Genomic DNA, 23,396 nt, shown 5'->3' on the forward strand with positions numbered 1-23,396 from the left:
TTAAAATGAACCATGTCTTCACCGACAGCTTTCCTTTCTATAGATGATGTGCCAAAACTGCAGTGGGTTGCTTTGATTGTCTTTGTACCTGTTTCTGTAAGGGTAGAATCCAGAACACACCTGAACTAAGGTGTTTGCACAGCTGGGTTCCTTCTAAGTGCGTATGTATCTGGATTTTCTGTGTGATACTCCTTAAGTTTGCTGTTGATGGTTTGTTACCTGTGTTAGTCACAGCTCAAAGAGCTGAACTGCCAAAGCAGTTAGCTTAATTTTTAAGATAAACACATTCAGCAAGCCTGGACACCACATGGTCATGTCTAACCTTTTAGTGAAGAGGTGATTTATATGGGAATTTTGTATCGTGTTGGAATTTCGCAGCAGTAAATTACACGTGTTTCAATTCTGCCCGTAAGTAACACATTAAGCCTGCTACAGAAGCTGGCTGAAGAATTTGAGTGTCATTGTGCAATATTTCCTCACAGTAAGAGCAGTCAGTACTGTTCATTGCATCGTGAAGATGTGAAATAGATCCACAATTATATTTGAGCAGTGGGCTTGGATATGCTTTGGGAGCATTGCATTGTCACAGATTCACACTTACTCTCTGTTTTATGAAGAGCAGGAGCTGTGTTTACTTTTCTGAGGGTTCTGTGAAAGATCACATGTGATGAATTCAAACTGAGTAAGAAACAAAGTCGTTACGTTGGATGAGAGTGAGTAGTTTTTCAACTCTGAACACATGCATTATAATTTCATGCTGTAAATGAAGTAAATTGAGGGAATTTAGCCTCACTGGGTTTACATGTGAGTAGGACAAAATCTTCGGTAGTCTACCATGTTGTATCAGATAGGTGGAGAGTTGTAGTCATAAGCATTTTTCAGGCTTCCGATGGCTTTTGTTGGTGCGAAGTGTAAGTAGTATTTGGCTACTTAGCAGATCTGAGATCCATTACTGGAGGTTTACAGGATCATTTTTACAGTGGTGAGCTGCTGACCTGCTTCCAGTGTTTATAAGCCATTAAGGGATGGTTTAAGAAGCAGTTTCATTCCAAATACTTGAAGCTGTAACTTTCCAAGATTTGGTATCACTGAGATCAGTTACACTTCTCATCTTTACAGGAAAGTGTATTAGCATTCAGCTTATAATAATTGGTGATTGTCTTCTAAGATATGTTTTGGAATTAGGCTGCTGATGTTCTTGAAGCGCTCAGTAGATGTATGTGTAGCAGTTTCGGCAGTCAGTACATTTCTGCTCCCTATCCAGCCCGTGTGCAGTTGGTTCAACTCCTGGAATTAATCTGTAAATAGTATTCACAGGTGAAAGTTGTGATGTAGCTGTAAGGAAATTAAAACAAGCCTCATTTTCATTTAAAGAAAAAAGGAAGCAAAATACTGAGTGGAAAAAGCTGACAACAGCAAAGTCTTGTATTTAAATTGATCTGTTTCCCACAACCAATTATCCTCATCATCCTCCCCACCAATTGAATAGCTAGTAATATTGATGTTGGGTATAAAAATTTGTCTTCTGTTTGCACAGGTCGTAGACCAAAACAGTCTGTTTTTTGCTTTTTAATTGCTTTTAATTTTGTGGTACAGTTACTGATAGTTCATACATCATTACTGCAAAATGAGAGATGTTAATACCATTTGTACTTTTAAGCTGCTACAGATATCATTCTCTGGAGTGATGTGCTTGCGAAATGCAGGGCAGTTTGGTACCATGGCTCTCTTCCAGCCACTGAAGAAATTCTTGTTTTTTAACAAGCTAAAAATGCGTTCAGTCCTGTATCACTTGGTTGACACGTTATCGAGGCACTGGAGGGGCTGGTTTCAACTAGAAAAATGGAATCCCAATTCACTGAAGTGTGAAGTGGTTAGTAACAGTTTTTAGCGAATTAGCATGCTTCATTATGCTCATATTGTGGAATGATTTCAGTGTCTGCCTGGTCAATTCGCATAGCAGCAAAAAAAATCCTGAGGCCAGGGTGTTTTCTGCTGACACCAAATGGCGCTTCCTAAATGACGGATGTTTGACTGATGCCACATTTTAATTCCTCTGACTGTTATTTACTCTTGTCCAATTATGAGCCCTTATTAATTATCTAGTTATTTAGATAAAATTATTGTCATTGTCTTGCAGCCAACTTACTCTTTTTCTATCCTGCAACAGAAGGGAAGTTTACTATGCATATCTGTATCTTGTTGTTAACTGTCTTCTGCTGTTTATTGAATGATCAGCATTCTGAACGCTTCAGCTGATGACTGAATTTTGCATCTGCCAGCCACGTGGCTGGGTGTGTTATCCAGAGCTTCATTTGTACCTCTGTTCCATCACAGTAACTGAGGATTTAGCCCTGATTCTTGATTTCCTGACCTAGCCCTCACCACCTGGTCTGTGGGTACTGGAATCAGTTCTTTATCTGATGAACTCTTGGATTGGGTCGTAGATGAAACAACATATGGAAGTGGAGTAACATCTATTTGTGCCAAGCTTCTCCATGCTTGGATGGATCAGAGAGAAAAGAGGAAGGGCTGACGTCTTTTAGGGTTGTGGAAGTAGTCAGAGGCCTATGATTTCTGTTCAGGGTGTTCTGTTCCTGTTGAAGGGTAGGTGCCTGCACCTGCTGGGTACCAGGCTGCAGTAAGCTAGGTCACATTTGCAGCTTCTCACAAATGTTTCTGTAGATATACAGTTAGTAAAATAGTAGGTAAAATAGTAGGGCTTCCCAGAGGACAACACAAAGTTCACCAAAATTTTAACATTTCCTGTATGATATGGCTTCTGATCTAATTAAGTCTTGCAGAGAGACTTATTTCTTTTTTTTTTTTTTTTTTTTTTTCATACCACTGATAAAGCATGTTATTGATAACCCTTAAGGTTATGACCAAGAGGGCTGTTTTTCTGCTAGCAGTAGCTCCAGTCTTGCCCTCTCTTCCACTCACATATCTCCTAAACCACAAGTCACCGAGCAGCTTTTATTCTTCTTGTTTCCCTTGAAATAAATTGGGCTGCTTTCAGTGGGAACTGTACTTGAAGAGCATGCTAAATGCTACCTCTGTTAATTTCAGTGTGTTCTCTGTCTGGATCAGTCTTTCCATCTCTCTGTTTATTTGCAGTCTCAACATTTATTTCCAGTGTGAATGAAGAGAACGTTTAACAATGGGATCTGGGTCCTGGTGCTGTCTTTGTGTTGTGGGTGGTGATGAAAAACAGTCTCGATCTGAACTCATGGTTTTAGAACTTTTATCCCCAGGTGACCTGGGAAAGCCTCCATGCTTGTTGCTTTTGGAGCATCTGACAAGATTGTGTGTTTACACTTTGTCAGGGAGGATTGGGCAGTTTTGTTTTCTTTGGTTTGCTTTGCTTTACATTTTCTCCTGCTTGACAGTTTACTTTAGGTGCTAGGTGTTTGGGGTTTTGTTATGATTAAGTCAGTGCTAGCTTGGAGGAGCCACAGAAAAAGGCATTTTATAAATATGTGTAGTGTTCTTGTCGTTAAGGTGCTAAACTACAGAGCAGTTCTGTCTTAGAGACTTCCTAAGGTGACCTTGGGGAAGTAATTTGATCTCTCCCTGTGTTAGTTAATCTGTAAAATGAGGATAAGAACATTCCTCTTGTCTGCCGTGATTGTTTGAATTAGAGGTCTTTGGAGCAGAGTTTCTTTTTCCTTGTGATGGATGTGGAAGGTAGTCTTAGGTTGGGGATTTAGCCGCTACCGCTTGACACAAAAAAGATCCGATGGTATGTGAAATATCCTGTAAACATTTATTACTTTTATTACTTTTTAACCCAAGACAGCGATAGAACAATTATGCTTTTATTGACGAATGTATCATATCGCTTGTTCTGCACTTTCTAAATTTCTTTATAATCTTAGGTTTCAAATTGCAGTTCTGGTATTGCGCGCTGACACTGAGAGAAACAAAAGTACCCAAAGAGCAACCAGTTCAGGCACTGCCTGCTGGCTGAAGTTTTTGTGGGCTTTTGTTTGTTTGGGGCATTTTTTTTTTCTTAATGTACCACTTAGTTCACACCAGGGCATGAATATTCAAGTCCCAAGAGTAAAGGCAAGTGCAATCCCACCATGCCTGGTGGCTTCCCGTGTTCCCAGCAGTGAAATTCCATGCATTCCTTGCATCCCAGTTGCTTGTACAAGCAGTGCTCTGAAGTTACGTTGGCAGCTATTTTATTTTATGTGGAGAAGTGGGGAGCCCATTTGCCATTGATCTCACTGGAGGGGAGGGCTTAGTGGCTTTAGGCAATAAATACCAGACCACAGAGTTCAAGCTTCAGATGGTGATAGAGGCAATTAAGCTGTTTCTTTTTTAAGAACAGACACAGGGAGCATCACAGGCCAACAAAACTGTTTTGAGCTGGGGAGTTGCAATCAATTTAATGCCAGTTAACAAGTTTTTTATTACTGATTCTTTCTCTGTAAAATGAAAAAGAAAAAAACAACAACCAACATGATCAGAGAAACATACCTTGACTTTTCTGCTTCCCACTTTCTGGTCTCCTGTCCTCATGTCGTGCCTTATGCTGTGTCTTATCATCCCTCCTGCTCTGACATCTCCCCCTGAGCATCCGTCCTTTTGACATTTAACATTCTTTCAGTACAGTTTTGCAAAGGTGCTGTGTGCTCCTCTGTTTTGATGCACATTGGGTCCATTTTGTCCATTACTGAGCTGGCTGTGAGCATGACCAGTGCAGGGCAATCCTTGGCAACCTCCTACGCAGCACTGCCTCCATCCCCTGCTACTTACAATTGGTACAAGTGGGTAGACTGCAGATCATATCATTGGATGTCTTGGATGAGAATTTGAAAGGCAAGGCTTTTAAAGACACTGGCAGTTGCTTGGTATAGGGAATTGAATGCTTTTAGAACATGTTAAACTAGGGACAAGAAGTATTTTTCTCAAAGGGAAGCAAGAAGCTTCATTGGAAGGAACCTGTAAGTTAGGATAGTATGGTAATTTAGCCTGCTGCTTTAAGAGAAACAGTCCTCTTTGTGAAAAATGAATGCATCGCAGGGGAAATGACCGAGTTCTGCTCATCAAAATGTGCTGTGTCCTTTGGGTGGGAGAAATGAGGGAAAAGGATTTCATTGTTTCTGGGGGCAATCCATAACTAATTTTAAAAGGATTATTTATAACAAACTTGGTTTTTCACCTAGAGAACAGTCCGTATCCCCAGAAGGATGATTAATCCTTGCCTTTACTGAGCCAGGATAGCTTTCAGGCTCACTGGGGATCTGGCTGAGGAGAACTCTTAGGCACTGTCTTAAGCCTATTCTGTTCAGCAGAGTATCTCATTGAGTCTAATTGAATCACTGGGATTTAAAGCTAAGTAAGTGCTTTGGGCTTGTCTCAAAGTTGGGCTCCCATGGGGGGAGGGCTGTGTGATATTTGTGTGGCAAAGTCCCATCTTTTATTGATGGCAACCGTTTTTGTGGTGTATAATAGCTGTATTGCTGTGTAGACCGTAATGAGAGAAGTAATACTGTCTTTTATAGCACTTTCTGATTTGCCCATATACATCCAGAAGTGACAGATGCTTTCTATAGCTCAGCAGCGCGTGATATTTGTTATTGTGTTACATATTGACTGGAAAACAGAAGCAGGAAAGCTGAGGAGTCTCCTCACAGCTGCAAAGCAAGGAGCAAGTGCTAGAATAAAGTTTGAATAAAGTAATGCTGACTGCTCAGAAGTGAAATGTTGCATTTCTGCTGTACAGGAGTCTAATAGGCATGGTTCTGTGAGCAGTGTCACCAGGGCAGCTGTATACTTTGTTTCCTAATTCCTGGTGCTCTTAGCGCCAGTTTGATGTCACAGAAGTTGGTGTAATCTACATGGCATATTGTGAAACTTGGTGTTAGCTCAGGGTCCTAAAATGATACCACTTCTTCAAAGTGATCCCAATAGAATTGCAGCCTTGCAGAGCAATGAGGACTAACTGTTGTTACTGTTAAGCCAAACAAGAATCAGTAAATGGCTTGTGTATTCAAAGAAGCAGTTGTATGTGTTTGATGTTGATAACTTTATTTTCTTCTTCCAAAAAAACACCTGGAAGCATCTTTGAATTTGAGAGTCTGCTTGTTATTTACTGCCTAGTGCCAGCTAGAGGAACTCTGGCTAAGGACAGGCGTCTGCAAAGGGCCTTGTAGGAAATCCTTTCTGAGAGTGCTGATTGTAACTGAGTGACATTTTACTACAGATTCTGTTTTGAAAGATCATCTTTGTGACAGCCCTATTTCTGCACAGGCTTTTCTCCACTGTTCATACACACATCAAACTGCAGTAATGGTTTGTCACTATGCAGATAGCAGAAGACCGCGGGGATGCCGGTGTCTTAAGTAGGTCAGTGGCTGTCCTAAGATAATCTTAGGGATAAAAAGCAGGAGACTTGGTTTTTAAAGTCAGCATTTTAATATTTTTATACTTCAGAAGGGAATTTAATTCTTTTTACCGTATGGAATACTTCTGATATTCTTAAAAAGGAAGCTTAGAGGAACTCAAACTAGAGTTCATTGCTGCTGCCTAAAATCCATGAATGGATTGCTGTTAAGGTTGCCCAGAGGGCCATTTGTTGAGTGCCGCTACAGATAAACAGCACTCATTAGTAAGAATTTCCATGCTCTTTGGAAAAAGCCATTTGCTTTTCCTGCTAACTTCAGCAGTATTCTTTGCACAGCCTTGAGGACTCACAGTGAATCATCTGACACTTCTTATAATTCATTGTTTTCAGTAAGATTTTGGTGGAGACATCAAGTGAGATGAATTAGATGGCTGCTCAGATCACTCTTAGGAGCTCCTGAATTTCTGATTTCCTCTATATTAGAAAGAAGGAGGGAGGAAAAAGGCATTTTTGAGCTGGTAACTGGATCTTTTTCTGTACAAAATGTGGAAGGCAAGTATCAAACAATGATTTTTACAGCTTTCCTTGCTGAGATGATTGCTGTGTTATCTAGACTTGCAGATGTTGAATGTGAGAAACAGTTGTTTATGTCCACCCCTTCATTAAGGAGATTTGAAAGGTGAATTAATTACTACGAAATAAGAGAAGCTGTGGATGCCTCATCACTAGAGATGTTCAAGGCAACTTGATGAGGTCTGGGCAACCAAAGTGTGGGAGGCAACCCTGCCCATGGTGAGGGTTTGCAAGTAGGTGAAAGTTGAGGTCCCTTCCAACCCAAGCCATTCTGTGAAGTAAAAATCAGTTGTATAAACTAATGTAGAGATCTTCATGATGGAATGAAGATATAAAGCTGGTCTAAGAACATTTGATTTGGGTTCGATTTACATGAAAAATTAGTTTGTGCTCATGTAGAAATATGGCAGTCTAAAATGCCTTCATGCTTCTGCCCTTTGCTTTAACTACCTACCCAGTAGCCCCTCTGTTAACAATCAAGGTTGATTAATGTAGTTTTTAATTCAAAGACTGGATTAGCTTAGTCAGCATTTGTTTCAACATCATCTTTCAAAGCGAATTCTAGCTTGCTGCATTCTTCATTGTAAAATTAGTGCCTTTTCACTACTGAAAATGGTTTTAGAACTACCTTTCTTTTTCAGTTAGGGTTGAAAACAACTCCTGACCATAAGTAACAAGCTGTTCATTAATTCTTCTTTGAAATGTTTATAATTTCTCTTAAACACTGGCTGCCAAATAGGATTCATCGTGTAACAACTGTAAGCAGAATGGTTTTGTAAAGTCTCATTTTCGCAGTGTAGGCTACAGAATGTGCTCTGTGGTCACTGTTACAAACTCAAGGCAGTGAGCAAAGGCAAACACGTGGATAGAGAAGGTGAAGCTTGTTGGCCTGCAGATGAAAGGCAGTAGTACTACAGTTGGCATGGAGAATATCTCATAGCCTCTGATCTTTTGTACTGCGAATAGCAACAATTTAACCACGTTGTAGAACTAAGGGCAATAAAATAGACCTCATGAGTTTGCAGCTTAAAGCTTCTTATTTCTTAGCCTTTGTACATGTGTATGTATGGGTGACACCACCTCCATGTATGTGGTATACCTACTTTACAGATATTTAGGAAAGTAACTAAATACCTGTTTTCTTATTTAAAAATAGTGTGCTTCATCTTTCTTGAAATTTGGTTCCTGGTACTGAAATGTTCACATGCTATTTTTGTGTAAATTTAAGAGTTTGATATCTTTGAACATTTTCTAAACTGTTTTTCTTTTGAACTACCCTCGTCTATCATCCTAGCTAACTAGTTCAGCATGTTAATGTCTGCCTTTAAAGACAGATAGCTACTCTGATTACATGCAGCTTGTTCAAATAGCTTTGAGACAAATTGGCATTCTGTAGAAGTCAAACCAAAAGAGGGGTTTTTAAAATATGATTCTTCAGATATGATTTGGATGGCAACGGTGTGAGTAAGCTACCGTGGAGGATTTTGCCTTTGGCTGTTTGCTACATGCACAGGCGTGCAGCTTGCTCCTGTCTCCCAGTGGAAGTGCCTCCTCCCTGGGTATCCTGCAGTTCCCAAAGATCCCTGCCCCATCACTGTGCCCAGTCACTGCAGTAGCTTCTTCCTCAGCCAGCAGCTGGTGCGCAGAGCCAGCCCACCCTGTCCTGCACGGCCCACACACAGCTGGGTTTAATTGCTGCCTCTTCAACATCAGACACTGAAGGAAGTTCCATTGGAAAGCCTTGACGTTTTAAACTTCAGATCCTATAATTCAGTTGAAGTCTCAGCAGACTGTGGGTGACCAGGTTGGGCCTGGTGACCAGTGAGCCCTGGAGCAACCCTCCTCTGCGCAAGGGCCTGAACTGAAACGGCCTCTGGAAACTCCTTACCTCAGAATAGGAGCTGCTGCTGGTACTTTTGTGGAGGATTGGTTTTTAACCCCTGCTGTAAAGATAACAGTGGGACAGCTGAGTAATATTGCAGCATGAGTAGCCAGTAAAGTCTTGGTTTAAATTTAGAGGTTGCTGTTTTTTTCACTTCAGCTGAATGTAGAATTGAATCACGTTTATTTTGCTGTGGCCTCTGCTTTGCAACATTATCACAGCAAGGCGTTTCCCAGAAGCTTCTTTCTGACTTACAATAAAAAGTCAAAATATTCTGTGGCTTGCAGCAGAGACGTGGAGTCTTGCCAGCAGGGTCTGCAGCTAAGCTTCCCTTAGATCAAGTCTGGCTTCCCAGCAGTTCTGCATTCAGGTCAAGCTGAGGGAGAGAATCATCAATAAGGGAGGCTGCAGAATTTATTTTCCTCGTTTTCTTTAATTAAACAACTGTTACCTTTCAGGTAATAGCTGTAATTTCCATTCCAGAAAGACTTGGTGTCAATACTGAGGTCCTTCTTTTGACTGAGGCAGCAAAACATGTAATTGGTATTAGAACTTAGTGCAATGACCTGTCCTGCATAAAGCAGACCTGGCGTGGCAGATTTAAGCTTGACGCAGCAAATGAATTCCTTAATTTTGCTCAGAAAGTGCTTTAAGTTTGTCAAGTGGAGATGGGAAAGTGACTGCAGTCTTCTTCATTGGAAAATGGGGGTGTTTTTCCTGTTTTCTCTCTTGTTCTGCTTTATTTTTGCTTAAATGTTAAATGCGGTGTTTAGTAGCCATCGGTCTGTCTTATTGGAAACCCAAATAAAGAAAGCTGAAGAAAGCATTAATTCTTCATTAATTATTTACTTAAGCTGGTCTTGTAAGCAAGAATGGAAGCCTCAGCCCAGCTTGTCTCCCTCAAAATTATTGATTTATGTTCTTTTAAATTGGAAATAAATCCATTTTAGAGTAACCTAAGAGGGTCACACAGTGTAAAACAGATCGTGCAGGTTTGCTCCTAGCTAGCGTAAATAAAAAGAAAATACTAATTTTCTTTTAGATAAAACTTCTTTTCATCAGTTTATATGCAAGCATTCACTAAGGTACTTAAGACCTATGAACAGTAGAGTGTAACCTGGTCTGGGTCTGCCACTGTACTTTAGGGCTGAAGAATTTCGAGCTGATCAGCACTTCTAATTTCTAGCTCAGGGGTTTTGGACCCAAAGCAGTTCACAATTTTAATACTCATTTTGGACTTCAGTCAGAAACAAATCAACTGCTTGTTAAAGGTATTAGCATTTCTTCAATTCTCTCTTCTGCCCACACTGATGCCTATAAAGGGTCAACTTTGCCTTGTGTGTATTGCATATTGCAGAGGAAGAAGCTTGCAAGGGAACAAGTCAGTTACTCAAATCTTGACCTACAGTTCCAATTTGAGGCCAGTCTGACGAGTGACACAATTAGCTTCACTAAAGAGATCAGTCTGGAAATAGCAACTAGCAGTATTTGTGTTTGTTTAAATGGCTGTAAAAGCAGAACGTGAAGTTGTGTTATTTTACCAGTCTTAAAAATATTTTTTATTACCAATAAAGAGCAAAAGCTTATCTTTCAAATTAGTACCAGAAAATCTTCATGCTGGCATGCAGAATGTTACATTGTCCTCTGCCTGAGTCTGTGAGGGTTCATATAATAAATAGATTATACAATAAATAGAGTTCACTCTGCACCATGGTGGCATTTGCCCGAATTCTCAATCCGGTTCCTCTTTTGAGCAACTTCAAAAATCTGCTTTCATACCTTTTCTTCAGTTGGCATCAGGCCCATCTCACGCTGTCTGGGTCAGAAGTGGAATTTTCCTCATCTTTTACTTTGCTAGCCTTTGCTTCTGATTACATCTCTTCTGGATTTTGGTATTTGGACTTTCTTTTCCTTATTGCATAAACTGTGCATTTCCATGGAAACAAGCTAATTGTTCCTAGTCTGGTATGGAAGAACAATATCTTCTATTCCAGAAATGGAATTGTATTGCAGCCTTATTAGATGAGGTTCACTCAAGGCAAAGCGCTTAGTGAGGTCATATTTAGATGGACTGCTAATTAATATACTGGGTGGCATTGCCAACTGAATTCTGATTATTTCCCTGGGAAATAATTGAAGTAGGCTACCAGAGGAGGTATTCAAAACTTGGCATTTGAGTAAAGGAGTGCAGAGGAATTTTCTTTGAAGGTTTTCAGAGTGAAGAAAAAAAAAAAATAAAGGAAAATAGCAACTACCGTGTTAGTTTGGCTGAGCTTGCAGCAGAAATGATTGCTTATCTATTTATCTGTTCTTCATGTCTTCATGCTGTTACTCCTTTTGACACAAATTGGTTTTTATTATTAATGCAGAGTTAATAGCAGCATTTCTTCACCAAGGCATTTGTAAAGGACAGAGCTCAGAGGTGGGATAGCTGATAATTTACTAGTACCTGGAATTTAGTCTCCCTGACTATATTGCATGTGCCTTGGTCATTTCTGTCTACTCATAATGTGTCTAATTTGTATGCAGGGAGTTGTTGCTTCCAGAATTGTTGGGAGCAGAAACAAAGTTGGTCTCTTTTATGTACTTTCCCATTGCTAGGTATGTGCTGTAGCAAAACTGTAGTATAGATGTTTGCATGCAGAGTCAGGCAACTGTGTTCATTTATTTTCACAAAATATGGCTTCAAGTTCCTTTCCTTTCTTTCTCTTTGCCTGAAGTGTGAAGGGAAATTTTCCTTGTCTTCCCGTGTCCATGGCGGCCTCAGTGGAAAGAGGTAGTAGATGTGAATGGCTTAGGCTACTGCTTAATGAAAAGGCTGTATTTTCAGAAGTGGTTATATTTTTTTGGTGAGTGTGAAATGTGTTCAGATAAATAAGCGTTTTGATGAAAAATGAATGAAATGTTTATGTATAGGAGAAAGGCTTTTTCTGTAGGTTTAAATTATGTTTTTTGTTTGACAGTGGCCCATCCTCAAGAGCCCCATCACCCAACTGAAAAGCCAGTCATCCACTGCCATAAGTGTGGAGAGCCATGTAAAGGTGAAGTACTCCGTGTTCAGTCCAGACACTTCCACATCAAATGCTTCACCTGCAAAGGTAAGACCTGGACATTCATCTGTTAGAAATGAGTCAATTTCTGAATATGAAATTTAAACCAGTTTTGAGAGGTAAAGCTTCCTGCAGTCTCTGAAGTAGCAGATATTCCTCTTGCTTAATATGAGAATACATTGTTTACTGGGGAAGGTAAAGAATGGAAGGTGGATGGGCTGAATCACAGATGTACCAGCAGCAAGATGGTCAACACCACACATAACAAAAATTCAGTGCGCAAACATTTACAGTTTAATTTAGAAGAAAAGTTATCTTGGACGTTTGATTCGTTGGAGGAGTAGGGATAAATTCATCACTACTAGAAGACTCAAAATAGCATGTCCTGCTTGGAATACTCATATGTTTCTGTAATTATGTACTGTTCTTTTTCCAGCCTCCCACTTCCTCTTGCCATCTACTTTTTTCCATCCTGCCACTCCCTGTCAACCTCCACTTCTTTCCTTTCTTCTCACGCACTTTTGGCATCCGGCTACCTTTCAGCCTCCAACATTTCTGTCCCCCACCTCTCATCCAGAGTCTCCAAAACCCAGTTCATCTTCACCTGTGATTTTTCCCTGACCTCCCACTCCCTCTTAGCCTCCACTTTTCTTAGAATCTTACAGTAACTTTGAGCCGTTCCTGGAGTTGGGGTTTTTTTCCTGCTCTCCCAGTATCTGTTATTCTCTGCTTTCCCACTGTCTCCCAATCACTTGGCCTCCACTAGTCTTCCTCTACCACTAGGCCTCCAATTCTTTTTATAGCCTCCACTTGTTTGGTCTCCAACTACCACTAAATCTCCCACCAACTTCTCATTCATTCAATTCCTTGTTATTTGGGCTTGGCAGTAAGTAAGTGCTGTCTTTTTCAGTGTTCATATGTCTTCCATTTAGAGTAAGAAAAGGATTGTGTCAAGGAGTTAGCTTCAAGTCCCGTTTTGAAGATTTTACCTGAGTTTCACAGCTTGTTTTTTGTCATCCTTTCATATGTAAGTGGATGTACTTTTTGTTTAAACAGTGCAGTTATTTACTCATATTGCATATTGTCTGTCCATATGGTTCATACAAGTGGGACACGGCTGCTAAACTAAGCATTTTCTCCTTAGTTTAATGAGCTTTTAATTTGATGTGACTGCTTCTCTATGGGTGGTTAAGTTAGACCCCCTCAGTTTAAACATTATGTTGTTAGCTGAAGAAAATAATACCAGATACTGAGAGCAGTCTGCCTCTGCAACTGGTTTATTTGTCCTTCTCCTTTCTGTATAGTTGTTTGTTCTTGAGATTTCAAGTCAGACATCTACAGTGCAATAGCCTTGAATGAACTTGTATGTGTCTGACTGCTGTTACACCTGCTGAAAATGTTTAACCTCTTACCTCTAGACTTAATCTGGTAGTGTAGTGAAGATGAGGACTTTCTCATAAAGCTGTTGCACAGGTTGTAAAGTGGCGTGGTTTCAGTGTTACCATTTATTTTTAGTCTGCTGTGTATGGGATTCCTTTTTTCTCGTTGCTGTCAGTGCTCACAACTTCATTTACACAATGGTATTAAGCACCTTTGATGTGATCATAGTTGTACTTCCTAGGTTATGTCAGAGGTTATGTCAGAGGTTTGCTGTGACCACTTGGCATGCATATGCCAGCAGAGGTTGCAGCACTGTAGGAATGGGGACTTAAACCTCCATGCTGCCTCGGCCAGCTCAGGATGTGATCGTGTGTCATGTAATGTCATCAAGCTCTGTAGTTTGGTGCTGTGTCCATCTGTCTCAGAACAGAGTAAAACTGCTTCCTGATGAAGACAGCAAGGAAAACCTCTACCCATCAGTGCGTTTCCACACCCCCGAGATAAGATGCAGCTAGCTGTTATTCCATGCCACTGAAAACCAGATGCCTACTGCTCTTTTGTCCTATCTGCCCAGCTAGATTCTATTTGCGGGTCCAGATAAGAGCTGTTGAAAGAACAGAACTGAAAGTGGTGTGACTTGTGCCCTAGAAAGCAAGCTCTCTGGGACCTCTGATAGGCAAGGAATCTCAAGCAGCCAGCAGCTGACTTGGAGCTAGAGCAAGCAAGGGAATGATGGGCATGGGATGAGTGAGAGATGTTTAGGAGTGCAGTTCTAGGAGTGCCATGCAGAGCAGATTGTATTTTGCTGTTTTATAACAAAGTCACTCATCTTGATAAAGAACTGCTGTTCTGTGTTAGAAATGCAAATTTAGTTGGATTCTGTTTTGTCTCATTATTCATTAATCTCCAGTAGTTTTTTTTTTTTTTTTAAAAAAAAAGATTTTATTATCTATTAATCAGGAGCACACTGCCCTTAAACCAAATTGTTAATGGTTACCTGGCAGTGGAAGCAACAAGTGAAGAAGAAGGAGGCCTAGATGGAAAGGCTGGAGGGAGATGAGACTGAGCTGTAGACCTCCTTGATTTATTTTTTGTCTTTAACTGTTAGCAGTGATAAGAATGAATTAGTGGCTTATAATGTAGTAGACTTTGAGGCACATTAATAACTTCTCTGGGAAATTTGGGACTATCTACTCTGCTGTCTTCCATAGGTAAATGTGCCTGGGATTGGGCTGTGAATTCCGATATGCACTAGCAGAGATTATAATATCTCAGTTTAAAATGTGATGTGAATGATATTTTTTATCATTGTCAGTTAATTACAGTTCATTTTACCCTATTGCAAGTACTAGGAGTGGAAATTTTGAGGCTAGCAAAATTGGTATCCTAAGACTTAATAATAAACCTGTGATTCATCTTTTGGATTAGAGGGAAATTCTAGTTTCAATACAGCCAACTGCTTAGTAGAACAAGCTTTAAGCTTTGTTCATAACAAGGTAGACGTTTACAGTGCTTGATTTTGGTGCATGTAGAAATACATTGCATTATCTTGACAACAATATAATGTTAGGAACGTTTCAAATAGTGGGCAGTGTCCCTGTTCTTAATGTTGCATATAAATTGGAAAACGCAGCAGCCGTGTAGTCGAATCCAAACAAATAAACCCAACCACCTTTGTAAATGAGCAGTCCTGACTGGGGAATATGGGTGGTGTGCTAAAGTTTTCTGGACCCCACAAAGAGACATAAATGTCTATAATTTGATTAGGCTATGCCAAGAAGAAATATTTCACTTTATATGGATATTTTACACGCAATAACAGTATCAGAGCAATTACCAGCTAATTATGAGACAGAGCTGAGTTTTGGCATTCATGAAGCATTCCCCAAAGCCAGGTCTCCGATGCAAAGCAACTTGTAGCTTTTCTTAGAGCATTGTTATAAATTAGCATGAAGTAGTTTCTTAGTTACAGAACAAATGTGCCATCTGTCCTCTAAGTTAGATGTCTTTCAAGATTATTTAGGAAAATCTACATCAGTATGTACTTTCAGTGTCCTTTGAGCTGTTTCAATTCTAGACACATCTGTTTTGTCTGTGTGATGATTTTGCAAGGCTACATTATTTGTAGTTGAAAGAAATTAACAGGAAAGGAGGAGGGTTTCTGAGTTTGCACGTAGGGATGCTCTGTAATCTTTGACTTTGAACTGGATGTTCCTCCCTTGAAGGATTGGGAAGAAGCTAGGGTCATGTAAGCAGGCAGTATATCAACAAGTTGGAATGTGTTCTAAATCATTAGTTCTTTGACCTTTGATCTGTTGTCAGATTCCTTGTGTGGCAGCAGGAGGAGGCTGCAGGCTGACTGCTGGGTTGTTAGTGCCATTAATAGGTCAGCATCAGTGCATGGCAAGTTTAAATACGAGGGTACTCTTGTAGTGGATCTCCAGCGCACTGTGTGAAAAAATACCTGCGTTTCCACAAGCACTTATCAAATATGGTACTGATCTGTGGGCAAGCTAATGCGACTGGTCGATAGGAAGCACTCCTTCCTGAATATCAGGAAATTGCACAAGGTGCCTTGAAGCTCCAAATCACTGAACCAAAAAGCTTTCCTTATGTAAAACCTCCACTGGCTCAGAATTCTCTTGCAGTACATTACAGTTCTGCTTGCCCGTTTGGGAACTCCATTCTTCAGCTTAGTTATTAAAGCAGCCTTTAAAGTTATTAAGCCTTCTTGATTGTTTTGGTTTTTTTTTTGTGTGTGTGTGTTTGTTGTTTTTTTTTTTTTTCTAAAAACTGAGTGTCTACCTTTTAGACAAAGGGCATTTCTGAACATTAGAACAGAAAAGACGGGTAAATATGAGCTTGAAATGCTCCTGCAGCAAATACAGGTAGAACAGAAATGTTACTACATCTGATTTTGGATGGTCATAAGTTTAGGAATCTGACCCATGATACTGAATTGCTATTCTGCATCCTTTTCACAGTATAAAGTTCCACGTAAGAGAATGAGGAGCACTGATCTGAGTTTTCTTGGACCTGAGGTCCCTTTCAGTGACCAAACATCTGACAAGAAATGAAGTTAATTACGCAGCTTGGCTGATATTGATGAGTGCTGACAGATGCCATGTCAGATTTTAATAAGCAACCAGATCCCTTTGAAAATGGAAGGCTAGCAGGATGCTTTACAGGTGCTGGTGAGTGGGGCAGAGCATCCTTCTGAGAATATGGAAAGCTACTTGGCTTTGTTGTCAGTGTGTCTTTCATAGAATATTTCAAGTTGTAAGAGACCCACATGGATCATGGAATTTGTTTGCCTGGCTTGTTGTATAGTAGGTAGTTAGGTAGACTTCCTTTTGTATTTTTACATCTTTGTTTTGCTTATCTTTTGAGAAATCTCTCATCTAAGTAGGTAGAGCCAGGCAATCCAAGGCTAAACTTTGGCATTTTCCCACTGACTGCATTTTCTTCAAGGTTCATTTCCTGCAGACCCAGAAATGACTTTGATCTCTACCTTGTGCTTAGTTTAATCTGAAAGGTGTTTAAAATGGTTGAATGACTCTTGCCATTGTTTCCATCTTGGTGCACAAAATATTGATGCCTTAGTTGGGAAGCTGTCGCGCTGCTACATTATACATGGTGGCTGTTTACTTGCTGCTGAGGTTAGGTGCCTGTTATTGCCTGTTAGATTGCCAGAAAGACTGGAATATATGTACATCAGCTCAGACAGGAAAGATTCTGCTGTGCAGGATTGTTGTTTGTATCCTCAGTGTTAAAGAGAAAAACGAGGTGTACTGACCGAGTCGGACTTAGGGCATAACACTGTTTCGAATAGGAAGTTGGTTAAATTAGAACTCTGACTTTATCTGAAACACGGGTATGGCTAGTGGTTTCTGTTGAGTGAATACTTACATGAAGTGCTTGGATGTTTTACTCAGATATCCCAGTGAGAGATGATATTTACATCGCAATGTGGCACTAAGTAGTCGTGCAGGCTGGTTGTTCAGAGCCTAGGGTCAAGATTTGGGAAATCTCTAAGGGAAAAGGAGCAAGGCCTGGCTGGAGGCTATAGGATGCTCATTTGGTCCTACACCAAATAGGGGGGGAGGAATAAATGTATTTCATCTTTTGCTTAGGAGGTGTTTTGGCTGCTTCTTCCAGCCAAGCTAATGACTAGATAACAAAGCAGATTTTAACATCACCACCATTTGCTTTATGTAGGTAAAGCTCTTCTCACTTCCCAGGATTGTTTCTAAACACAATCTGATGAAATGAGAAGCGATTCCAGAACAACTGAGGGCACAGGCCACAGTTCCAAATAGCTGGGATCAAAAATGTATCTGTCATCAGCGTATGGCAAAGAAAATCTTCAGTAGCAGGAGCGTTACAAAAAGTTATCATGATCTCTGTTACAAGTTTGACAAAAAGCTGCATGCAGTTTCATAATAGGGCTGAGAATCGTGCTGAGGCATTACCACTGCAGGCAGACTACTGAGATGTACTGTTCTCTTCTGGTGTTCTGCTGATACGTATTTGGACGTGCGTTCGTTCCTTAAGTGACTTATGCAACCAAAGGCTTTGCCATCTAGAAAAGTGCTGATTAGAGGGGTGGGACAAAGGCAGACCAACACTTATTTTGTTTGAAAAGGGGAAACTTGGAACTTTAATGAACGTGAGCCTTGCTTTCATCAATACAGGATTTATTAAGCTCTTAGACAAAAACAAAGAAAACTAACAAAAATAGGAAAACAACAATAAACAAATCCAAACACAAAGCAAGCAAAAGCCGCTACCGAAAGTAAATACCAGAAAACTCTGAAACAGACTTTCCTGTGTATTTGTTTGGATGTAAATGACAAACTGATACATTGCCAAGTTCCTATCTTCAAACAACTCATTACTTCATAAGAATTAAAGAATATGTAAATATGTACTTGCATAAATACAGCCTCGTTATTCTGTGAAGCCAAGAAATATGAGAAAGAAAAAACCCCGACAGGAAATTGAATTTACACCTTATTTAATGCATGATGGCAAAGCAGATCATTAGACTTTTTGTAATGAATCACATTCATTTCCGCAGATTGAGTGCCTGTGCTCACGCAGTCTCCTGTGTGGTTTTGTTTCTTCAGTTATTAAGCAATTTTTGCTTAACGTCAACATGAAATTATTGTGCAAAGGGCCCATTTTTCAACTGTCTCTAATAATAACCCCATGGAAATCCTACGTAATACTCAGTAAGATCAAATCCTAATTTTTTTGCTTTGAAAAATTCTGTCCCCATTTTCATCATCCCTGTTAACTCTTGGAAATGACTCAACTCAAGGATGCTGGTCATTGAGGATCACAGGCAATTATATTGCTCTTAAGCAGCTATACTTTGTCTTAAATGCCTGGTCTTGCATGTGCAGCACTCAGCAGCACTGACAACATTTCCAATCCTGTGCTCCAGAGTTGCAAGATGGTAGCTCTGCTACAGTTCAAGAAAGGAAAACTTTGTAGGTCTGTATTCTCTGTATAGTGTGCATCAGAAGTATGTTCCAGTGCATTCCGATCACAAGAGAAGCAGAATCGTGTGTTCAGAATGTCAAATCCTTTGATACAGACTCCAGAACAAAGGCTGGTTTCCTCCAGGAGCAGCTGAAGATAAGTTTTCTGTTATTTATTTAAAAAAAAAATGCTGGATTGTTTTTGTTTTTGTTTTTTTTCCTTACTCTTGTGATACTTCAAGGAATAGAACTGCTCCCCAGGAGCCTGTGTTTCCAGAGAGCTTCAGGACAAGTAAAATGGATTCCTTTCTTCATGTGAAGCAGGGTCTTCAAGAAATGTTTTTTCTCCACTTTTGGCTGGTAGAATAACTTTATATGATAGATGCTTGCAGAATGCCTCTTGCTTTTTGCCTTCTCAAGCATGGCTTATTAACCATTATTGGTTTCATTAATGAGTTCTTTTGAAGTATTTTCCATCAGCATAGGAAAAAAACAAAGGGCAATAATGTGATGTTTCTCATTAACTGTCACTTAGCTCAGCCAATATTTTTAATCTTGAGTAGATTTGTGATCAGAATCATTAATTCTGCACACTTGCAAAAAGAGAAAAAAGCCTTTTAAATGCCTTCCTTGTTTGTATGATAAGTTGTGCACCAGGCATGGATACAGTCGTGGTTACCTTTTCTGATGCAATCTCTTGAAAGCAGCCTGTTGGAACAGCATTTTTCTGACCATGAATGTTAACAGTCTGGGTGACCCTTGTTCAATCCACATAGGTTAAATCTGATTAGTGATAGGAACACATGTGCTAAATTGTCTGCGAAAATTCATCGTAACGTGGAGTTGCCAAGAGTTGTCTTTAATTCTTGCAGATTTGTGTGTGCTTCCTGCGGTAGGGACACCAAAGATGATGAATCTGCTGGTGGTTCAGATAGTAAGCAGCTCTACTTGTGTCTGAATTCATAGCTTGCCCAACATGAGAGAATTTAACTCATTCGGAGAGACTAACAGAAAGAATAAGGGACTGAGAGGAAACTTGATAAGGAAAACAGTGATAGTGGGAGCACCTTTTAAAAAGAGTTGTGACTGCCTTTTTAAGGCTTTCCAAACAGTCTTATCGCCCATTTTCATCATCTGACATTATGGCTGAATAAAAGGGATGAAGTTTAATCCTTGTTAGTGTATGAATCCTTTTATTCATAGTTTGTAATGTTGTTTTTTTGTTGTTTTTTTTTTTTTTTTACAAATGATATATCTGCCACAGCCCTTTGTATGGCACTGAAGATGGAATGGCAGAGGAAGCTAGAACAGAAGTGGCACTGAAAGTTACTTTTCATTATCCTTCCTTACTAAACTGATTGTCTAGGCAGGTAAAGTAAGCTGTGGTGACTAAAAGGTGACTCACTGGTAGAACTGAGAACCACAGCAAAGAGCCAGAAGGTTACTATGTGCAGCTTCTGAGGCAAATCCAGTGCATGATGAGTGCCTTAACTTGAAGCTGCATTATTTGTAGACTTAAAGCTGCAAGCTAAAACACAAACTGAAGGAGGGTATGAAGAAACTTTTCTGTAGACATGTGAGTATTCCATAGCCCTGTATGAAATGTAGCACCTTCTGAAGCGCATAGTTTTAAGCCCTCCATGGCAGTACTCCAATTCATGCATTCTAAGCACAAGTTCCAGCAGTCTGAATGCTAACAGCTAACAGCTTTTAGGTGTTAAAGTAGATATTCTCAGTTTCTCCATGATTTAACTGGATCCACTGAAGGTGACCTGGAAAAGCAAACCTATCCTAGGTGTACTTAGGCTTTACCTCTAGTGGAAAATGTCTAGATGGTCCCCAAACCAGGATTAGCCTAAGATGAAGTAGGGATGTGGAATGCATTGTTTTCTGTCTAATGGTCATGTAATAATGCCATGTTAACTTGTAAAGAGTATTTTAAACAAAATGGAGATCAATAGAAAAAAGGGAAGAATAAAAGTTTTCTTTTTCTTTCTGGAGCTGTATCTGAAAACCATCTTGGAGCATTTTTGCAGCATTATAATAAAGCCTTAACAATAGTTCTCTGTAATTCTCCAAAGACACTGATAATTGAGTTTTGTCTGCTTGTGGATTTAATGCCACCGTGAAATGTAATTTGTTTGCACATGAAATATTAACACTGTTCTATGCAGAAGTGTGAAACCAGAAGGATGCCAGTGCTGATACTGCTTCAATTCTAACTTGCATCTTAGTGTGTTCTTTTTGTTAGTGTTCCATTAATTATTGTTACAGTAGCATTCATTAGATCTCTAGGGCTTGGCACCAGACTGACACAGAGAGCTTACAATCCCTGCCCTAAGCATCTTGCAATTTTAATTTTCAAGGCAGTTAGCTAATGTGATATTAGCCCGAAATAACAAGGGAGAGAATGAATGTTGTAAGTGACATACTTGGTATCTGTGGCAGGAGATGCATTGGAACTTGTTTCCCTGATCCTCTTTCTGAGTTTCATATTTACATTTTTCAAGAACTCTAAGTAACTGCTGCTTATTTACTTATCCCTTAATAATCAGAATTTATGATATTTGATCTGAGTGTTCTCAAGTGTTATGAAGAGGGTTATTATGGAACCACTTGCAGTGTAAGGCATAAGTTGATGTTCTAGACCATTGTGAACAGCAGTTTCTGTTACTCGATTCCACAGACAAAGCGATACACAAAGAAGTGATAGGAGTGGCTGAAACCACTGGGAAAAATACTGGGAGCTGCTGTATGTAGGTTTTTTAAGAAGCCAGCTAGCGGCTTATATTTATGCTTTTTCATAGAAATGCATAAAGAAGACTTTTAAAATCCCACATGAAACAAGCAGTCCAGTGTTTTTGATGCTACCGCAGGATGTTGGTTTCAAGTTAAGTCCTTGACTTCTCACATTAAAGCAGAATTGTGAAATTCAGTCTTTCATCTCCCATGTCACTTTCTCTTCATAGGAGTTGGCTGTTCTGGAAAGGATTGCTTTCTGTCTCATGCTGGCCAAAAGTGCTAGTGTAGTACTATGGATATCTTTTTAGAGCAAAACAGGCATCTTGTTGACACTGCTGAATAATTTAATACTCAAATTGACTCTTGACTCCAAGTCAAATTAATCCTTGACAGTCCTTCATGCTATAACCAGTACAATTATTTTTACCAGTAGAGCAATGCATGGCTAGCACTTTACATGGCCCCTGTTCTGTACTCAAATGTAGAGTTATTTATCTAATCCATGAAGTACCAGAAAATGTAGTGTGTAAATGACCAACATGAGCAGTGTAGATTAGACACTTAAAGGTAACACTTAAAGGTAAGTTCTTGGGAAATTAATTTGTGTAAAATACATGTGGTTAATACTCTTTTCACATTTGGTGTATTCAAGATCCAGTATATTTTCATATAATTTGGCTGCTTGCATCATAAATTATACATAGTAGAGAGATGTGGCAAAATTTTTAATCTCTTTTTTTCTCTTTACTTCAGCCTTCTCTCAGTACTTAGGTGTAAATAAACACTGAAAAGTTACCCTGAATATTTCAGATACACTTTCAGATACACTTTCTGAAGCACTGATGGTGGAGCAGCAGTTACCTGGGGAATGGAGGAGTTAATCTAAACCACACAACGTCTCTAAAATATTCATTGTTTCAAAAAGAAGCAGCCACATGAAAGCTTATTAAAATAAAGCACTCGCTTGCGAGGAGAAATGTGTGGTACTGTATAGAAGAGTAAAATCTCTTTTATTTGAGAAAACATATCTTCTGCTCTCACCAGGCCCTGAAGTGAAAGCAAGGCTGTGCCACACAAACTACATTTTCCTTGAGCAAGTGTGTGGGAATGGGGCAGAACCCGCTGTGCTGTTGGCACATTTATTTTGTAAGTTCTTTGAGGTGAGCTGCTGTATTTTGCCTCTTGAGATCAGAGCCATTATACTCCTCTGTTAAGGACCTGTGGGCAGCTTCCAAGGCTGAAAGTTTCTAAGTTTGCCTTGCACTGGTTGTCTTAGCTGTAAATCCCTTGTTTTTCCAGTTTAAGTCTGTTAGCGTACATTCACAGCAATATGAACATGCGATAGGGGAAGAAACGCTTTGTAATGCTCCCTATCTTGTTCTCCTGCTTGGCAATGTAATCTGACACAAGCTTTAGCACTTCAGATTGATAACAAATAAAGTATTTGAGCCAGGAAAGTAGGTGGAAAGTTTGGTTCTGCTCTGATGACCATGCTGCAGTATTGCAGACCAGAACAGAGAGCAGGTAGGATCACTGAGTTTGTGATTTGGGCTGAGAAGGGATGCCTGATTCTGATACAAAATGTGCATAAAAGTAGGTTGTGTGTCCTTACCTCCTTCCTGATACTCTTCCAGGAGCCCTTATAAGAAAGAATTGCGTGGGTTTGCTTTGGTGGCATCAAATCAGTGAATGCCTCTGGGAGAATTTCCCATTAGCCCGTGGAATTTTTCTCTCAAAGTGACTTTTTTTTTTTAATGACCATGTTTTTGGTCATTAAACACAAATTAATTAACATTAAGTAACGTTAAACATGAATTTGTGTTCTTTTCTACAAACTGTAAACCATGCAGCTAAGCAACCACACCTGTTACATCTATGTAGTTATGGTCTTTTATATTGTTGCTGTTGGAATTGTTATTACTACAGTG

The 23,396-nt window shown here is 39.7% G+C and overlaps 1 protein-coding gene across 11 annotated transcripts in view; it reads left to right on the forward strand.

The window, feature by feature from the left end:
* Window positions 1–23,396, forward strand: part of ABLIM1 (actin binding LIM protein 1) — a 168,258-nt gene that overhangs the window by 69,381 nt on the left and 75,481 nt on the right. For all 11 annotated transcript variants that reach the window (XM_052678264.1, XM_052678261.1, XM_052678262.1 and 8 more), the window contains exon 2: window positions 11,774–11,908. In XM_052678264.1, the coding sequence (XP_052534224.1) occupies window positions 11,774–11,908 (135 nt within the window). The remainder of the gene's footprint in view (window positions 1–11,773; window positions 11,909–23,396) is intronic.

The sequence above is a fragment of the Tympanuchus pallidicinctus genome, unplaced genomic scaffold (assembly GCF_026119805.1).
Source record: "Tympanuchus pallidicinctus isolate F22 unplaced genomic scaffold, pur_lepc_1.0 scaffold16, whole genome shotgun sequence".
In the NCBI taxonomy this organism is placed as follows: Eukaryota; Metazoa; Chordata; class Aves; order Galliformes; family Phasianidae; genus Tympanuchus; species Tympanuchus pallidicinctus.